Below are 19,857 nucleotides of genomic sequence, written 5' to 3'. Positions count from 1 at the left end.
CTGGGCTCGACTTTTTCAGGCGAGCCAGAGAGGTGGGTGTGTGGCTGCTGCACATGTGCAGTGTGGGCAAGCTTCGAGGAACTTTGGGGGTCTCATCACTAGAACAGAGGGACGGGAGAAGCCTCTGTCGGATCCAGAGGCTTCCCTCTCCCAAGGTATCTAAATGTTTTTGACTTAAAGTCCGAGATTTACTTTAAACCTAGATTCTCAGACATGTACAATCAAGATAAGACACCGACACTGGAAGTATTATTGAGGATTAGTTCTACTGACAGTCATCATGTTTGTTTTCACTTCAGTTTTGCAGAGACACAAACTGCAACTGTTGGGTTAGTTCAGTCTTCAGTCTGTATCTTTTGATGGATGGGCCACGGCCCACCTAGGTTGGGATTGATTCGTTTTTTAAGACTCTTAAATGATATAGCAATGCCAGCTTCTGGGCAAATATAGAAGCACAAAAGATGTCACCAGTGCAGACCCTTCCTGCTGCTAGTAGTCAGGATTAGCTGGGGCTTGCCTCTTCCAGGTTGCCGTACTTGGATAACTTCAATGCTCCAATCTGAACTCAGTAAAACCAGGCGGCACACAGACGGCTTGAATGCAAAAAGCTTGTATTGAACAGAGCACACTACATGTTATGGTCTAACGATCTTCATCAGGTGTACGAATGAACAAACACACCACACCTCTTAAAATAGTATTACATTGGACTCAGTGAATAAAGCCTGGACATGGCAGCAACTGACAGACGTTCAAGACACAGTGGGTACTATGCTGGTCAGGGCCAGGGGCCTAAAGGTGGCCGTGCACTTACCAATTTTTATTTTTTCCTTTTCCTTATCTGTCCGATTCAATAATCTGATCAAATCTGCTGATTATCGATGCCGCAAATTATTCTCGATTCACCATTTTCTGCCAAAATTGGGCGAGTTAGAATAGAAAATGCCAGGCAGTGGCAGGTTGGGGGCTCGTCCCTAGCTGCATTCGATTTGACAACCAAGGCTATCCGTTCACGGTGCAGTTTCGGTCCCCCCCCTCTCTCTGGCTGCTTCTTTCTCTATTAACTCCAGAGTCCCAGGGTGCCTGTGTGATGTCTCAGATGCTACAGGCCAAATGCTACAGATCTGTAGTGGTCATGTAAGGTATGTGCCTCAGTGCCCCTAGTGTCTGTCCTCTGCATTACGTCACACGTGTGCACGGGACTCAGGAGTGAAGAAACAGCAGCGGGCTGGTAGAGCAGAGGCCAAGGCCACACAGTGAATCAGTGAGAAGTCTTTGGGCTACACCGCAGGGGGAGTGGGAGGGAATGGGAGACCAGGCAGGCGCACACAGATTTTCAAAGATTTCATGCTGAATTTGAAAATCTGTGTGCAGAGTGGGGAGGGAATCGAGCAAATAGATCCCTCTTTGATCAGATGAGAGTTGGAGAGGGATCTTTTTGTTGGCTGTATCGACCAGTTTATGGCCACCTTGAGTGTTGTATTTTTGTTGGGAATTTTTTTTTGTCTACATGCTGTTCTTGTGACGCCTATTATCCAGGCAGGAAGTGAAGAGATTCTGCAAAGACTGCAGTAATAAGAGGCTCTAATCCTTACTCTCTTCATCAAAAGCTAAACACAAAGTAGTAATCTACATAAACCACTACTACTGTACATACGCTATGGTTCTGTATTTAAAACTACTTCCTTTTTACTGTAGTTTAGAGGGTTATCTGTTCAATCCATTAATCTTTTATTATGCTCAAGGTCCAAACGAGGACAGAAAAGCCCTATAGCGTAGTAAAGAGGTACACTGGTTGGGTATTGGTTCTAGGGCCAGAACAGGACTGTAGATACGCTGCCTGTCCAGCACCAGATCATAGTTGGAAAATGGTAGACCAATCCAGCAAAGTGAATGGTATCGTAGAGCCCAAGTCAGAGCTGACTGAGACATTAGAGATTGAAGGGGATCTTCATATGTTGCTTCATAAGTGGGGACACTACTGAGGTCTCTCGCTTGTAGAATTATATGTGATACGAGACCAGAAAACCCACATCTGAGATGCACGTGATCACAACCTGTGTTGTGTATTAGGGGAAATGAACACACAATTGAAACCAGTTCCTCTACTGTGTGTGGGTTAGATGTTGGTGACAGTGTGTGGTTCCGTTTTTCTTTTGTACACTCGGTGAGGAGGGGTCAACAAGCTGCGGAGTCTAAATACACCCAGAGTTTCAAATATTCTCAACAAACCAAATGTGAAGAACAAAAAGAGAAAAAAAAGCTGGTTTTGGAGCCAACGCCAGACATTCTTGCACATATTTAAGATAAATCACAAAAGCTTGTTGCGGAACTAATCTGGGTTTGCCATAGTGACAGGGAAAATTGTTCTTCATTATGTTTTACTGGAACATGATGTCATACACAAAGAGCGTACTGAAACAATCTTTTGCTCTTTTGGCTATGTGCATTAATTGCACACCAGAAAAAAAAAACGTCCTGGAGGGCCCCATTCCTTGTCAAGCAACCCATCTCCATCTGCAGAGATAAATACAGGGCAAGAAATCAGATACTAGAGTGAAACGTGTTTACATGATAAGACAGATAGAGCCTTCACTCAGAACCACTCCAGGAATGCACATTTATTTCCAGCATTTGGTTGTATTAGGCCTAGACAGTTATCTTGTGCATGCTATGATAATGGCCTTTCATCAGATTGTGATATTGTGCAGTGTAGTAAAGCCACGGAAATCTGCATTCACCATTTATTTTTTTCTGTTTTTGTTTTCCTTCATGCTGCAAAAATAGTTTAGGCCTAGATCCTTTGTCTTTTTTTGCATGTTTTGAAACTAGACTTTTATGCACAAATGGAAATTAGTTTTGGCTGATTATAGAAAATTAGCTCTCCGTAAACTTCAGATTCTGCTGTTCATGCACATGGCAATACTCAACACTATAGATGCACCTAGGTTTAGTATTTTCTTTCTTCCTTTTTTTTTTTTTTTTTCCCCCTAGCCTGGGAGCGTCTTCAACTTTTTCAAATGCTTGAATTATATACAGATAATTTGGAGATGCACTTAAAAGTACCTGGCGCTCCCCATTCACCGGCTGCATCCTGCATCACAGACCTTTACTGCTGCAAGTGCAATTTCTTAGAGTTCAGTTAATGCCCATCTGCTTCCATCCTCTCTAGCAGGATGATGCAGTGCATGTAGACACAACTCCTCCCACAAAGCATGCTACTAACTTTCTCAACTCAGCACCTGCAGGTCAGGGGATCATTTGTTTAAACAGGATTTTTAGCTAATTGCGGGTGTTGGTAAACATCCGCGTGATCGTGCGCCTTTACCCACGTTGCAAAATCACAGAATAGATTACTCATTGGTCGTCTAATAAATTGTTGGGAAAATCGTAGTGGGGTATGGGCCTTCAGGTTGTACCTGACCATCTCGTGGGGTATGATTTCATAGGGGGAGTGGTTTGGACATCTCAAACTTGCTGTTCTTTCGGTCAAGCAGTCTCCGTTTTTTAGTAAAGGAAGAGAATCTATCAAACCAAGCCAGCCAAGTAATACAAAAAAGAATAATAATGCAGAAATGGTTTGTGCAATGCAGAACTGTAAATTTGCATATTCAGATGCACCTTTTATTTTATTTTTTTTGAGATTGGTTTTATTTGAGAGAAATATAAATTGCAGTACAGGTTATACATTTTACTTATCAGGTTACAATATAAACTTAGTTGTACATGTGAAGCTGAATTATCCATCAAGATCGTATGCAAGTTGTGCTGCAATTTTTGCTATTATATTGAATACAGAGATATAGAGACTTTTGGGTTTCCCATAACTTGGGCTTCCTTTACCTAAATAAAGAGCTCTCTGTGTATTCACTTATACCTATGATAGGTCATATCCACTAGGATTAAATGAGTCCTCCTTCTGACTTGCTATTGGCCTCAAATATATTCAATTTGAAAACTAAAGATTAACAGTAACCTTCACAATAAACCAAATACATCCTTCCATAACTTTCTGTTGTCAATTGGTGAAAATTACAGTACTCTACATATGTACCTGGGAATATTAAGTATCGGTTCGTATTTACTCCCTTACCGTCCCTTACATAGTTACATAGTTATTTTGGTTGAAAAAAGACATACGTCCATCGAGTTAGACATACGTCCTTGATGTGAGTTAGGTGGTTTCCATAATTAGACTGCAACCATGGGTCCCAAATAACTGATGTACCTTATTACATAACACATACATACACAAAACTTGTCTTTAGGACTAGTAGCTGTCTATTCATTCCTCTGCAGTTTCTGCATGGGTTAGAAGCTTTGAGTTAGTAAATTGTACTTTTATTCACAACCTTCGCAGGCTTTGGTGAAAGTCCTTTGGTAGATGGGCATCCTAAGAATGTATAGATAAAATGCTGAGAAAACATGTGCTGCACACAAAGTAAAACATCCACACATGTGCTTTGAAAACTGCTAATTTATAGGATGTTGCTTTGTCAGAGTTTAAGCAGAAGCAACCCTGGATTGATGGCTTGTCTGCAAGAATCTTCCTCTGTGTTAATTTACTGCTGAGCCGAGATCCAGGCACATACCTGAAGACAGCTCTCCTCTATCTTGTGTGCTGCTGAGCTGTATACAATTTATGAAAAGCACACCTGCTTGGCAGGCGGCCTCCATCACAGCAGATACCATAGGATTTTTTTTTCTATTTTGAAGCTTAAAAACATGGGGAGAGGGGGGATAAACCATACCAATATCCTACATAATAAAACGCAAGTGTCTCTGCGTCCCAAGTCCCTGTGTCTTTTTGTTGTGTGCATGTGCAGGGAGGGACGCAGAGACACTGAGGAGGTTGCTGGGGGAATGACACAGCTTGGAGAGGATGGGGGTAGGAGGTGTGTGTGTGTGTGTGTGTGTGTGTGTGTGTGTGTGTGTGTGTGTGTGTGTGTGTGTGTGTGTGTGTGTGTGTGTGTGTGTGTCGCGAATGAGCGCGACAGACCTGGCCTTGTTTTTTTTTTTTTTTTTTTTATTCAATAAGTTTTATTGAAAGATTCTGTTTAGTTTAACAGCATGTCGTAACTTATTCAACATTTACATCAATAATTCTTAATATTACATTATACGTAACTGAATACAGTTTAGTAAATGACAACCTATCTTAAGCTTAAAGAAAGGGATTAAGACACTCCTAATTAAAGAGTTAACATTTTATAACCAAAAGAGTAGAGTATAGAGAAGTATGAAAAAGAGGATAGGAATGGAGAGTATAAAAAGAGAGGGGAAAAAGAAAAACAATGTACCTTTGGTCCATGCCTATCTTCATTACAATACATCTTAACTTTAGTATAGTTGTAGATCTTGAGATTGTACATATCTAATCCATATACAGTGGAGGAAATAATTATTTGACCCCTCACTGATTTTGTAAGTTTGTCCAATGACAAAGAAATGAAAAGTCTCAGAACAGTATCATTTCAATGGTAGGTTTATTTTAACAGTGGCAGATAGCACATCAAAAGAAAAATCGAAAAAATAACCTTAAATAAAAGATAGCAACTGATTTGCATTTCATTGAGTGAAATAAGTTTTTGAACCTCTACCAACCATTAAGAGTTCTGGCTCCCACAGAGTGGTTAGACACTTCTACTCAATTAGTCACCCTCATTAAGGACACCTGTCTTAACTAGTCGCCTGTATAAAAGACACCTGTCTACAGAATCAATCCAATCAAGCAGACTCCAAACTCTCCAACATGGGAAAGACCAAAGAGCTGTCCAAGGATGTCAGAGACAAAATTGTAGACCTGCACAAGGCTGGAATGGGCTACAAAACCATTAGCAAGAAGCTGGGAGAGAAGGTGACAACTGTTGGTGCGATTGTTCGAAAATGGAAGGAGCACAAAATGACCAATCGACCTCGCTCTGGGGCTCCACGCAAGATCTCACCTCGTGGGGTGTCAATGGTTCTGAGAAAGGTGAAAAAGCATTCTAGAACTACACGGGAGGAGTTAGTGAATGACCTCAAATTAGCAGGGACCACAGTCACCAAGAAAACCATTGGAAACACATTACACCGCAATGGATTAAAATCCTGCAGGGCTCGCAAGGTCCCCCTGCTCAAGAAGGCACATGTGCAGGCCCGTCTGAAGTTTGCCAATGAACACCTGAATGATTCTGTGAGTACTAAAAGAAGATGAAGCGCGCCATAGTGCATTAAATGTGGAGGAGATTTTATTAACAATTAAAAGTTATACTCACAAACATGAGTGATAAAATCGCTTCTCAGCGGACTGCCAGCCGCTTGCCTCTGCAGTGGGGGATGACGCGCTGTGGCCAGCAGCGCGATTTCCGATGGCTTGGAATCCGTCTCACTGGGAGGTGGGCGTCGCTGGAGTGTCAATCGGCGTGTGACGTCATTACGCGTTTCGGCGCACAGCGCCTTCGTCAGACGAAGGCGCTGTGCGCCGAAACGCGTAATGACGTCATCCCCCACTGCAGAGGCAAGCGGCTGGCAGTCCGCTGAGAAGCGATTTTATCACTCATGTTTGTGAGTATAACTTTTAATTGTTAATAAAATCTCCTCCACATTTAATGCACTATGGCGCGCTTCATCTTCTTTTAGTACTTCTGCCAATCATCCTCTGTTGGAGCGCTGCGGAGTGCTGAATGTGCTAAGGAGAGCCATCTTTTGAGTGTGCAGCATTAACTTGGAGCGCAGGATATCTTTGTGCTTGTTTATGATTCTGTGAGTGACTGGGAGAAGGTGCTGTGGTCTGATGAGACCAAAATAGAGCTCTTTGGCATTAACTCAACTTGCTGTGTTTGGAGGAAGAAAAATGCTGCCTATGACCCCCAAAACACCGTACCCACCGTCAAGCATGGGGGTGGACACATTTTGCTTTGGGGGTGTTTTTCTGCTAAGGGCACAGGACAACTTAATCGCATTAACGGGAAAATGGACGGAGCCATGTATCGTGAAATCCTGAACGACAACCTCCTTCCCTCTGCCAGGAAACTGAAAATGGGTCATGGATGGGTGTTCCAGCACGACAATGACCCAAAACATACAGCAAAGGCAACAAAAGAGTGGCTCAAGAAGAAGCACATTAAGGTCATGGAGTGGCCTAGTCAGTCTCCGGACCTTAATCCAATAGAAAACCTATGGAGGGAGCTCAAGCTCAGAGTTGCACAGAGACGGCCTCGAAACCTTAGGGATTTAGGGCTGGAACCCACAGGAGCGCTTTTGGCAGCGTTTTGGCAGCGCTGCGATACGCTAGCGTTTTGCCAAAACGCTCAGCTGATGTTAATGGATGGGGCAACTTCCACAGGAGCGTTTGCGTTTCCCAGAAACGCAAACGCAGGACATGCAGCATTTTGGGAGCGTTAGCGCTTCAATGTAAAGTATTGAAACGCTAGCAGAAACGCTCAGCAAAACCTAAACTGAGCGGTTCTGCTAGCGTTTTGCGGTTCAGCACACTGTAACAAAATGAAAAATAATTCACAGGACCAATCAGGATAAAAACGCAAAACGCAAAACGCTAGGCACCCGCTGGGGAAAAAAATACACTGTTGCAAAACGCGACCGAAAACTCGCATGAATCAGCTTGCAAACCGCTCAGGCAAAACGCTAGCGGTTGCGTTTAGCGTTTGCGGTTTGCAGTGGGTTCCAGGCCGTAGAGATGATCTGCAAAGAGTGGACCAACATTCCTCCTAAAATGTGTGCAAACTTGGTCATCAATTTCAAGAAACGTTTGACCTCTGTGCTTGCAAACAAGGATTTCTCCATGAAGTATTAAGTCTTTTATTGTTAGAGGGTTCAAAAACTTATTTCACTCAATGAAATGCAAATCAGTTGCTATCTTTTATTTGAGGTTATTTTTTCGATTTTCCTTTTGATGTGCTATCTGCCACTGTTAAAATAAACCTACCATTGAAATGATACTGTTCTGAGACTTTTCATTTCTTTGTCATTGGACAAACTTACAAAATCAGTGAGGGGTCAAATAATTATTTCCTCCACTGTATATGGATTAGATATGTACAATCTCAAGATCTACAACTATACTAAAGTTAAGATGTAATGAAGATAGGCATGGACCAAAGGTACATTGTTTTTCTTTTTCCCCTCTCTTTTTATACTCTCCATTCCTATCCTCTTTTTCATACTTCTCTATACTCTACTCTTTTGGTTATAAAATGTTAACTCTTTAATTAGGAGTGTCTTAATCCCTTTCTTTAAGCTTAAGATAGGTTGTCATTTACTAAACTGTATTCAGTTACGTATAATGTAATATTAAGAATTATTGATGTAAATGTTGAATAAGTTACGACATGCTGTTAAACTAAACAGAATCTTTCAATAAAACTTCATTTCTTTGTCATTGGACAAACTTACAAAATCAGTGAGGGGTCAAATAATTCCTCCACTGTAGGTATGAATAAAGCATAACCTACTTAGATCTATCTAAGAGTCAAATTCAGCATAAACATCAATGGGCACCCGACAAATCTCTCTCTCAATTAAGAGAGATTCATCTCTTGGTGTAATCTGCCAGCATCGCTAGATGTATGACTACCTTAATGCAGGGCTTATTTACAAGAGACTGAGAGAAGGTAAGTACAGTACATCAGTATAAACATAGGTAACAGAGCATGAAGTTGTGGGCATATGAGAGCCATAAACAATATGTACTAAACAGTCCCAGTATGCTGCAAGTGGGGAGTGAAACACTGCAGACAAATTAGTGAGTCAGTAGGTAATAAACTATACCCCCCCCCCCCTTTCTCTTCCAGGCACTTGGGTCAGACATTTTTTTAAATTATTTTTTTTAATTGTTTGAGTAACCGGGCAAACACCAAGGTGTGAAATACCCATGTATTTGTAATCAGAAACACTAGCACACTTGTCTGCCTGGCTATACAACTTTTTTCCCCATGTTTGGGTTAGAATGGGAAACCATGGGGGATGCTTGCCAAGTGTGAATTCTTGTCAGTTATTTAGTCATTTGGCAATTGTTTATAGTTTAAAAAAAAAAAAACACACATTTTTACAATTCGGTAAGACCTGTTGGGTGAAATTGTTTAAAAATGTCATGTTCAGTAATTTAACTAACAGGCTATTTTACTACTGCCACTAAAAGCCATTTTCACCTGTCAGTGCTCCTCCCATTCATTTAGCCATAACTTTATCACTGCTTATCACATCCAACTCGTGTATATCTTGTGGTTTTTTTTTTGCCACAAATTAGGCTATTTTTGTGGGTGATGCTTATTTTCAGTAATTTCCTATACATTTTATAGAAGGAAAAAAATTACAAGGAAAAAATTCTCCAATTTATATCCCTTATAATTTGAAAATAAACAATACTACTATAGATAAAAACCCACACATTTTGTTTTTCCATTTGACCCGGCTATAACATCATAAGATGTTCCTAGTATAACCTATGGCAATAATGAATTATTTGGAAATGTGTGTGTATTGTGTTTTTGTTTTGTGTGCCCTATCAAGAATTACAACCCGTTATTTGCTAAAATAACAGTAATATATCCTCATGACCTACATATAAAAAAAAGCTGAATGAACATGGATCCTGATTGGAGTCATGTTCACTCATTCTCAGGAACTTCGATTACTTCAGGGAACATATGTTTGCGTTCAACAATTGCCGACGTGTAAGTATGGTACCCCCATTAACTAGCGGCTGGTGCATGGACTTACCGGTACGTCCTATTTTTGTTAGTGAGGCTGAAACAGATTGAGTAACTCATGCGGTGAAAAAAAATATTTTGAGTAGTCCCGAAGATTTTCACACATGCAGTTATAGTTCAGTAATTTACCAAAAAATTGCATGACCTTTCATATTCACATTTCATTCAATATTTTAAGGGTTCGTGTTCTATTTCATTCAGTGATAGATCCTTATAGTGCAGGGAAAATGGGAAGCCACTCATGGCATTTTGTTTTATTAGGACAAGTAGAAGTCCTCCTTGCATTAAACACATTTCTATCCACTCAAAACAATTAGCATCTTATTCATCTTTTTTTAATTACCTTTATACAAAATTATATTGTGGAATTATGTTATTCAATACAGGTGAAATTAGGAAAACATGTTTTCATCAACTTATTTTTAAGAATTTTTTGTTTTCTCCTTTTTAACTGCTCTCTTTCCTCCCTTCTATAACTCTAGAAATGGTTGTGTGTTACCGACAGCTCCAGAATGGTAATAAAATACTGGACGTATCACTTATTTTACTGCATGCTCTATTCATTTGAGGTAGTCGGAAATTTAAATTATACATGCGGTAACCGCTCTGAATGGTTTTTTTTTTTTTTTAACGAAGCATTCAGTAAAATATTTTCCTTTACCACATGCAGTAATACATTTGGACTTGAGGCCAGTGCATCGCTTTCTCCTAGCATTTGACAAACTGCAACAAATGCAATAACTCTCGAGCCAAGCGTGAGGAAGTGCTGGGTGTGTTTTCTTGGCATTGGATGTGAAATGCCAGGGTGATCATTTGGGGGTTAATTCTTACATGCCCAAAAAGTACTACAGTTTTACAGCATTAAACCGAGAATGAATGTTATTATTCAATAAAAGTATTTATTAAAAACATTCTCTTGTTTGGCTTGATTACGTTCTTTAGGCACATGTTCTGAATTATGGTTGTTTGTAATATTTGCCAAATATGTGCTAGAATGAGATGGTAGGACCACGTCTGCTGTATATTCTAAGCCATGATTCATCAGTACTGCCACCTTTCTGAATTGGCTTGACTGCAAATAACTGTCCTTCACCAGTACCTGCATAATAGTAGTTGTACGCAAAACCGGATCTACTGTCAAAAAATCCCCTCTGCTCCAATAAGTGCCAATTTTATCATAGATTCTAAAGCTGCATAAACACACCAGATGACACCGTTCAGGACAATCTCTCGCCTCAGAACCTCACGTGTACTGGAATCCCCCGGGGTCACATTCCACATTTTAAGGAATGCTTGAGCCCATTGTACCATTCTCAACCTACCTGCTGGAAGCCAGTCCATTGTCCACCACGGCTTTAGTCCTGGGAGATGTTTGTACATTGCAGTGTCTCCTGGAGGATTGCGGTCCATCCTGATGGACAACTTACTACTTTAATGTGTGACTGAAAGGGCTAATGGGTTTACTTTTTTTTTCTGTGTCCCAGAGGACCTTAACAGAGTGACTAAAGAAGCATACCCACTAGTCTAAACTCTGCACCGACTGCCAAGTATCTAGTGTGGGTGCAGCTGTGATGTATCGCTAAGAGATCCAGAGTGCCAGTTCATTTTGGCCGAGTGGTGGTTCCCCTCCTTAACCACTTGACCACTCAGGGGTTTTCCCCTTTAGGACCAGAGCAATTTTCACCTGTCAGCGCTCCTCCCTTTCTTTCGCCAATAACTTAATCACTAATAGTTGCATCTAAATGATCTGACATGTATTTTTTTTGTTTTTTTGCCACCAATTAGGCTTTCTTTGGGAAGGTACATTATGCTAAAAATTATTTTATTGTAAATGCATTGTAATGGGAATAAGAAAAAATGGAAAACCTTTGTTTTTCAGTTTTCGGCCATTATAGTTTTAAAATAGTTTCTACTGTGGATAAAACCCACACATTTTATTTGCCCATTTGTCCCAGTTATCGCAACGTTTCAAACAGTTCACTAGCACAATGTATGGCACCAATATTTTATTTGAAAATAAAGGTGCATTTTTTTTTCATCCGTCACTAATTACAAGCCTATAAATTAAAAAGTAACCGCAATATACCCTCTTGACAGACATATATTAAAAAAAATGCAGTCCCTACAGTAACTTTTTTTTTTCTTAATGTAAAAAATATTTTTGGGTACTCTGGAAGAGTGGGAGGGAAGGAGTTAATTTTAAATGTAAGTGTTGGTCTTTTTACATGTATGTAGGTGTAATTTTACTATTTGGCTACAAGATGTCCTTGCGCATTATTTCCTATTAGCGTACTATAAGTACGCAAACGGGAAGTAAAGCGTGGATCTGTTGCTTCCACAGTTACTGTTGATCGTGGCATCTCATTGATGCCGGTGATCATTGACACGGGGACTTAGATCAATGAATGAGAACACAAAATAAATGGTGGTCTCCCCTCTAATGGGCGGTGACGAGTACCTGCGCTGGAGCTGCCTACAGCAGAAGACTAGTTTCTACGTCCCTGGGACTTCAGATGAGGTTTCCCAGGGTGTAGATATACTGCACTATGTGTAGTAAGTGGTTAAACCTTTCACTAGAAGCTGCTATGTTATAAGGATGCTAACCAGGCAATCCTAAAGTTAAAATCTCTATATTACTTTTCTTGTTTATAAATGTACCAAATTAGAGTCAGGTAAACTGGGGAATGATCATTTATAAACAAAAGTAAAAGATTTTAACTTTTGCATTGCCTGATTGGCATCCTTATTACTTGTTTACCAGATAAAAAATAAAGAATTGATTTTTGAATTTATGCCCGACAGTTACACTTTAAACAGAATATTGAGGCAGGTTCATGAAGATGTCCATGCAAACATCCTTCTGGCTCAGCAATTTTTGGTATCTAGTTTTTACTTAAGATGACTGCCTTCACATGGGCAATAAAAGCATTGTTTAAAATGCTACCTTGCAGTGTTGATAGATTTACTGCCTGACAATGTTGTCTTCCTGCCTGCAGTGCACAGAAGACTCAAATGGCCATTAATTCAGTCATTGTCTGCTCTGTTTGAGTTATAGTCGATGCCTCTGATTTTAGTTTGATTTATTTTATGGTCGGAGAGTTTCAGATTCTTCTATTAATGTTAGCAGATGTGGGAGGGAGGCAAATGATTTTCTTAATGTCAGTGGGAGAAGACCACATGTGTAGACTAATCCTTGTAATGAAATGGTGCACAGTGGATTGTTGCCTGGTAAATAAACACAAAGATGGTGTAAGAATATGAAAAGCATTCTGTAGTGGTTGGGACAACCTTGCTTATCCATTGAAATGGTGTTCTGTGTAGAGATGATGCTGCTATTGCTGGCATGGTTCTAAAAAAGGGGTATTTATTTTCTGCTGATGGCTTGGCTGTAGTAGTTTGTCACATCCATGCAATGAGCACAAAGTTTATGTAGGCACAGATCAACATGGTGAAGGCAGAACACAATCTGTCTGTATCCCGTGTCAGAGGATAGTAGTGTTCATGTTCCAACATAGAATAATTTTAATGAAGGGGCGAATCGATCCTCGCTAGTCCCCGCGGGCGGCTGCTAATCAGCCACTCGTTTCTTCTGTTCTCCCCGCCGGTATAGAGCACACGATCGATCCGGCGGGGTATCGGACACGTCGGATATTATCAATCGAGCCATCAGGATGTAATCCTCCCAGCAGCCGTGTATGCAGAGCATAAGAGGCACCCAAGGGTTTATAAAACTGAGTTAAAAGTCAAAAGAAAAAAGTGGCGGCTTACCTCCAAAACGATGATCTCATAAGGTAATGAAATGTATTAGCATAGGCAATGCCTAAAATTATCAAATATAATAATTTTAGGCACTGTAATTGACCTGAGGAAGTGACCTACATTATTTGTTGCCTGTGCTAACCAAATTTAAAAACCTTGAGATTGTTTTTGAGGTGAGCCACCTCCTTTTTCCTTTTATTTGATTTTAACCATTTTAAACACCCTTGTGGGCCTCTCTATGCCTGTTGTGCTGACTTGTATCCTTCCACCACCCTGGCTGGAGAGGTACAGGTAACCTCTAACAGTGTTACACACACAATGGTGGCCACCAATCCTTATATATTTTTTTTTTCCTTTTTCCCTTCAAGAGAGCGACCGTATCCATTCCAGGCTGGACACCTGAGTGGAGTTGGGTCATTTTATCTCCACCTGCCTCAAGTGGTCAGTTGAAAACCATTTCTTTGCTAGATATGTCCATCCTTCCAACAAATCAGCCACACCTTGTATATCTTTACCTGGCTATTCCACTGCCATCAGTCCCCAGGTAAGGCTGTATTTAGGACACAAAAGGGGAGTCCCCCACCAGTACTTGCCACCAGACAATAATGGGCAGGAGTTACCGGACCTCTTATGCTGCGTGAACAGATTCCGACAAGGTTGGGCCAGACTTAAGTAGGGCCATACACATTTCTCCAAATAGTTTCTTTATCCATACTGAGATGTGGTTGCATTACTGAGTTTAGCTTCATTTTATAACTGTGGTATATCCTTTTGTGCATGTTTGATATAGTAGCAGTTACTTTATGTGTGTACGCCATGAAATATGTTAGATATGGTTTTGGTATTTTAACACTGTTTCTAAGCCAACGGTTGTTTTTATCTGCAGATATATATGCCCCATGCCAAAGTCCTTCTACGTACAACTAACAGTTGGCAGCAGTGAGTTTTATGGGGAAGGAAAAACCCGCCAGGCAGCAAGGCACAATGCAGCACTGAAAGCCCTGCATGCATTGAGGAATGAGCCTATACCAGAGAGATCAACTGTGGTAAGTGCAGATCTTACATTCATATATTATTGGCCAGTACCCTGATCTCTGCTGGGTGGGTTGGCTTTCACCAAATGTCTGGTTTGCCTTTTCTGTCTTTCACAATGCACCATTGTTAGGGCAGTTTCTGGCACATATGGTGCTCTATGCAAACATAATTTGGTCTTAGGACCCCTCTCCCCATCTTCTAAATTGGAAGGTCATAAAAAAAATTATACGGTAGGTTGCATATCGAAATTCTGTGTGTTTTTTTTCCCTAAAAGTATAGAAAGTAACATAATTTAGCAGGTCAGATAAATCTTATCAGCCCAAACCCACATAACAGACCCTTCCTAAAATTGAAGAACGTGTAGCCACTTTGTAAAATATGATATGGTTTTTAATTGCATCGTGGGTCTTTATAGTTTTTATTTTTTTTAGCGGTTCACAGCTAGTGGAAAAGGGACTATAATACATTGCTTTAAAAAAAAAATTAAAAAGTTGTTTGCGCCATGTTTATCTGTTTTTCTTGTAAATAGAATGGGGAAACTGGAAAGGGACCAGAAGAAGATAAAGATGCAAACAAATCGGAAATAAGCTTGGTCTTTGAAATTTCACTGAAGCGCAACCTCCCACTCAGTTTTGAGGTAAGGCTCATCAGTATACTGATGTTTGAGGGCTGTTGTGTACAGATGTGATCTGACCACCTTGGGGTACCATTTTCCTTTAGGTGCATACATGATTGTCCTGTGGAGATCAGAGCCTAAATATTTTCAGTGAAATAGAAGAGATTAGACAAGGTCTCTGGTTAATCCTGCCCTTTCCTACCTTGCCTTGTTAATCTTCTACAAGGGTTTAATGGGTTTATTAGTTGGGGCAGGTAATGGGACAGAATAAAAATCATAAATTCTGGTTGAGTCTGGTTGAACTTGATGGACGTGTCCTTTTTTTTTTTTTTTTTTTTTTTTTTTTTTTTTTCAACCCAAATAACTATGAAATAAAACTTGGAAAACTTGTTGGAGGCGCCCAGAATATAATGATCTTAAATCATAAGGTATAGGAGTAATTCAGTCTTGCCTCCATAAACAAAACCATATGGGTAAAAGTTTTTAATGATGCACAAAAAAGACAACACGTTTCACGGGTACTGGCCCATTTCCTCGGGTCAGTAACATAGTGCCTGCAACAGAAACCTATGAAAAAAATAGTTCTAAGATCCCACTAAAGCCCACATATTCAGCCAAATGCTTCAGAACTCATTAAACTGTGCTTCACAGTGCAGATGGACAATAACCCAAAGCATACTTCAAAAGCAACCAAAGAGTTTTTGAAGGGAAAGAAGTAGAATGTTATGTAATGGCCAAGTCAATCACCTGACCTGAATCTGATTTAGCATGCATTTCACTTGCTGAAGACAAAATTGAAGGGAAAATACCCCAAGAACAAGCAGGAACTGAAGACGGTTGCAGTAAAGGCCTGGCAGAGCATCGCCAGGGATGAAACCCAGCGTCTGGTGATGTCTGTGTTCCAGACTTCAGGCTGTAATTGACTGCAAAGGATTTGAAACAAAGTATTAAAAAGTTTAAGTTTTATTTATTGATTTTTATTTTTTTCCATTACTTCTGGTGGGAGGCACATATGCAAACTGTTGTAATTCCTACTCCGTTCACCTGATTTGGATGTAAATACTCTCAAAGTAAAGCACAGTCTGCAGTTAAAGCACATTGTTTGTTCCATTTCAAATCCATTGTGGTTGTGTATAGAGCCAAAAATGTTCGAATTGTGTAGTTGCCCCAATATTTACAGACCTGAATGTGTATACAAAATTTGATATTTGGGGCACGAGATCCAGTGTGCGTCTGGCATTTTTAAACCTTGTGTTTTGATCAGTGAGATGGCCTAATACAGTACTAGGACAGGAAGGCTCATAAGTAGCCATTTAAATTGGGTTTTAATAATCTTATTAGCACACAGAGGCTGGGTCTACATACAATGCTTAGCCTCTGTTGCTATACTTCCCCCCCCCCCCCCCTCAGCCCCCCTCCGCCCCTCTGCTGTCCCCCGCAAATCAAACCGCCGTGCTAGTGACACGCAGTGGGTCGATAGCAGGCTGTTTACATCCAAACCCTTCCCTCCAATCAGAGTGGAGGGAAGAGAAGCAGGCGGGGAGCTGCAATATAGAGGAGGTGGGGGAGCGGCGGTGACTGTGTGGATGTAAACAGCTTGCTAGCGACACGCTGCATGTCTCTAGCACAGCGGTTTGATTCATGGGGGACAGCAGAGCGCAGGGGGGGCCTGGGGGAAACTGTATAGTAACAGAGGCTGGGCATTTATATACAGACCCAGCCTCTGTATGCTAATAGGATTATTAAAACCCACCTCGGGTTCTCTTTAAGTTCTTGTGACCTTCCTTGAGTCTTCTCACCATGTTTAGGCACCTCTATGGCTGGGTTTACACTGCCCCGAATGCACAATGATGCATTTACAGCATATCCTGTGTGGATACGTTGTAGTTTGTCGCAATGTCTATTGACTTGTTCACATGAATGCCAATGTGCATCCAGCCCGCTGCTGCCCCCACATTTCCAATCATTCGCTGTTGCTGCCACTGCTGCGCGGGTCCACTGGAGTCGTTGGAGCACTTGTTTATTTCCACTGTGCTGGAGTGATTCAAAATTCCATCTGCGCAGCTCTAAATCACATGAGGCAATAGGAAACCGTTTCTTGGACAAGATCTTCAGTCACAGAAACTGAGGACAGGGTATGTGAGCTGCAGCACAGTGCAAGCAAAATGTTTTCTGGCCCATAATGGGCTTTATTTCACATTTTTAACACAGTTCAGGGGTACTTTAAAAAGGATACATAAAGGCTTTTAAAAAAAATGGAATATACTTAGATGCTGGCCATGCTTCCTCCAGCCCCTAGCAGCCGATATGTCCCTCGCTGCAGCGCCAGTGTCCCGGGATCACCAATATCGATTGTGCTCATGTGGTCTGGCGTGTGTTGTGCAGGTGCACTCCAGACCACCTGGGTGCGACCGACCTGGCGAGGTCTGCATCTACAACGGAGGATATCGGAGCTGTGGCGAGGGCACAGGACGGCTGCTAGGGGCTGGAAGAAGCCCAGGATAAGTGGATCTCATATTTTTTTATTTTTTTTTTCAAAACTCTGATGTATCCTTTAAAGCAGGGGTCCCCAACCTTTTTGGGACTGGTAACCGTCCAAAATTCTCTCTGGGGGGGGGGGTTGGGGGTATTCGCGGCGGCACAGCAAGCAGTTGCCCCAGTATAGGGAGTCTAGGTACCCCGGTGCAGCTAGTATAGTGCCCCAGTATAGCTAGTATAGTGCCCAGTGTGCCCCAGTATAGCTAGTATAGTGCCCCAGTATAGCTAGTATAGTGCCCCATGTGCCCCAAGATAGCTAATATAGTGCCCCATGTGCCCTAGTATAGCTAGTATAGTGCCCATGTGCCCCAGGATAGCTAGTATAGTGCCCAGTGTGCCCCAGGATAGCTAGTATAGTGCCCAGTGTGCCCTAGTATAGTGCCCAGTGTGCCCCAGGATAGCTAGTATAGTGCCCAGTGTGCCCCAGGATAGCTAGTATAGTTCCCCAGGATAGCTAGTATAGTGCCCAGTGTGCCCCAGGATAGCTAGTATAGTGCCCCAGGATAGCTAGTATAGTGCCCAGTGTGCCCCAGGATAGCTAGTATAGTGCCCAGTGTGCCCCAGGATAGCTAGTATAGTGCCCCAGGATAGCTAGTATAGTGCCCAGTGTGCCCCAGGATAGCTAGTATAGTGCCCCAGGATAGCTAGTATAGTGCCCAGTGTGCCCCAGGATAGCTAGTATAGTGCCCAGTGTGCCCCAGTATAGCTAGTATAGTGCCCCATGTGCCCCAGTATAGCTAGTATAGTGCCCCAGGATAGCTAGTATAGTGCCCCATGTGCCCCAGGATAGCTAGTATAGTGCCCCATGTGCCCCAGTATAGCTAGTATAGTGCCCCAGGATAGCTAGTATAGTGCCCAGTGTGCCCCAGGATAGCTAGTATAGTGCCCAGTGTGCCCCAGTATAGCTAGTATAGTGCCCCATGTGCCCCAGTATAGCTAGTATAGTGCCCCAGGATAGCTAGTATAGTGCCCCATGTGCCCCAGGATAGCTAGTATAGTGCTCAGTGTGCCCCAGGATAGCTAGTATAGTGCCCCAGTGTAGCCCCCCTCCCCCCGCGGCCGCCGCTTCTGTTACCTGCTTTGAGCTGGCGGCCGCTTCCTGTCACAGATTCCCCGTAGCCGCTATGAGGAATGCAGCATCTCCTATTACAGCAGCGCTTCCTGCGCAGCTGCTGTAAGGAGGGAAGAAAGCGAGACAGCGGCTTCCTGTATCGGCGATCGCCGTTACCATGGAAACCGGCGCTGTCTCGCTTTCTTCCCTCCTTACAGCAGCTGCGCAGGAAGCGCTGCTGTAATAGGAGATGCTGCATTCCTCATAGCGGCTACGGGGAATCTGTGACAGGAAGCGGCCACCAGCTCATTAGGTGACAGGAGCGGCGGCCGCGGGGGGAGGGGGGCGAGAGGCCAGACCCGCCGCGGCCCAGCTGGCAACTGCCCACTGACCGGCAGTGGGCCGCGGCCCGGTGGTTGGGGACCCCTGCTTTAAAGGACCTCTGTCTCGAAAATTTTAAAATACATGTAAACATACAAATTAGTACGTTTTGTCCAGAGTAAAATGAGCCATAAATTACTTTTCTCCTATGTTGCTGTCACTTACAGTAAGTAGTAGAAATCTGACATTACCAACAAATTTTGGACTATCCTATCTTCTCATGGGGGGTTCAGTGTTTTTCTTTGTTTTCAACAGCATTTCCTGAACAGCAGTTGCTCCATCCAACTGCCAAAAAGTGTACAGCAAGCAGGGTGGCTGGCCAGCATCTTTGTATAAATCTTTTTTTAGGGAGTGTATTTATAAAGAATAAAGGCCATGCTGAGAATCCTCTATGGAGAGATGGACTAGCCCAAAACCTGTAGGTAATGTCAGATTTCTACTAACTGTAAATGCTAGCAACATAGGAGAAAAGTAATTGAATAGCTCATTTTACTCTGGAAGATTCTTATCTGTATATGTTTTAAATTTTAAGGCTTTTTTCTCATTGACACACATTGCCATCACAACAAATGTTCATATTTCATCCAGCAGGGGTCACTCATTATCATTGACAAGTATGAGGTTTCCAATACTAATCCCAGTCACCAAGCAATTTTGATTTCACGTTTTTACCTAGCAAATTTGAAAGAATGTTTTTGCAGCATTGATACAAATTGCCACAGTGTAGCTGAATTGCGCAAAAGGTGGATCAGCGCATCACCAGGCCG

General features: G+C 42.0%; 1 protein-coding gene across 1 annotated transcript in view; it reads left to right on the top strand.

The window, feature by feature from the left end:
• The window catches only part of STAU2 (staufen double-stranded RNA binding protein 2), a 353,719-nt gene that overhangs the window by 117,754 nt on the left and 216,108 nt on the right, over positions 1–19,857 (top strand). The window contains 2 exon segments of the mRNA XM_068237509.1: positions 14,356–14,515; positions 15,034–15,141. Of these exon segments, the coding sequence (XP_068093610.1) occupies positions 14,356–14,515; positions 15,034–15,141 (268 nt within the window).

This window comes from Hyperolius riggenbachi, chromosome 5 (genome assembly GCF_040937935.1).
Source record: "Hyperolius riggenbachi isolate aHypRig1 chromosome 5, aHypRig1.pri, whole genome shotgun sequence".
NCBI classification, from domain to species: domain Eukaryota; kingdom Metazoa; phylum Chordata; class Amphibia; order Anura; family Hyperoliidae; genus Hyperolius; species Hyperolius riggenbachi.
The sequence above is the reverse complement of the archived record's forward strand: the minus strand, read 5'-3'. Positions and strand labels throughout refer to the sequence as shown.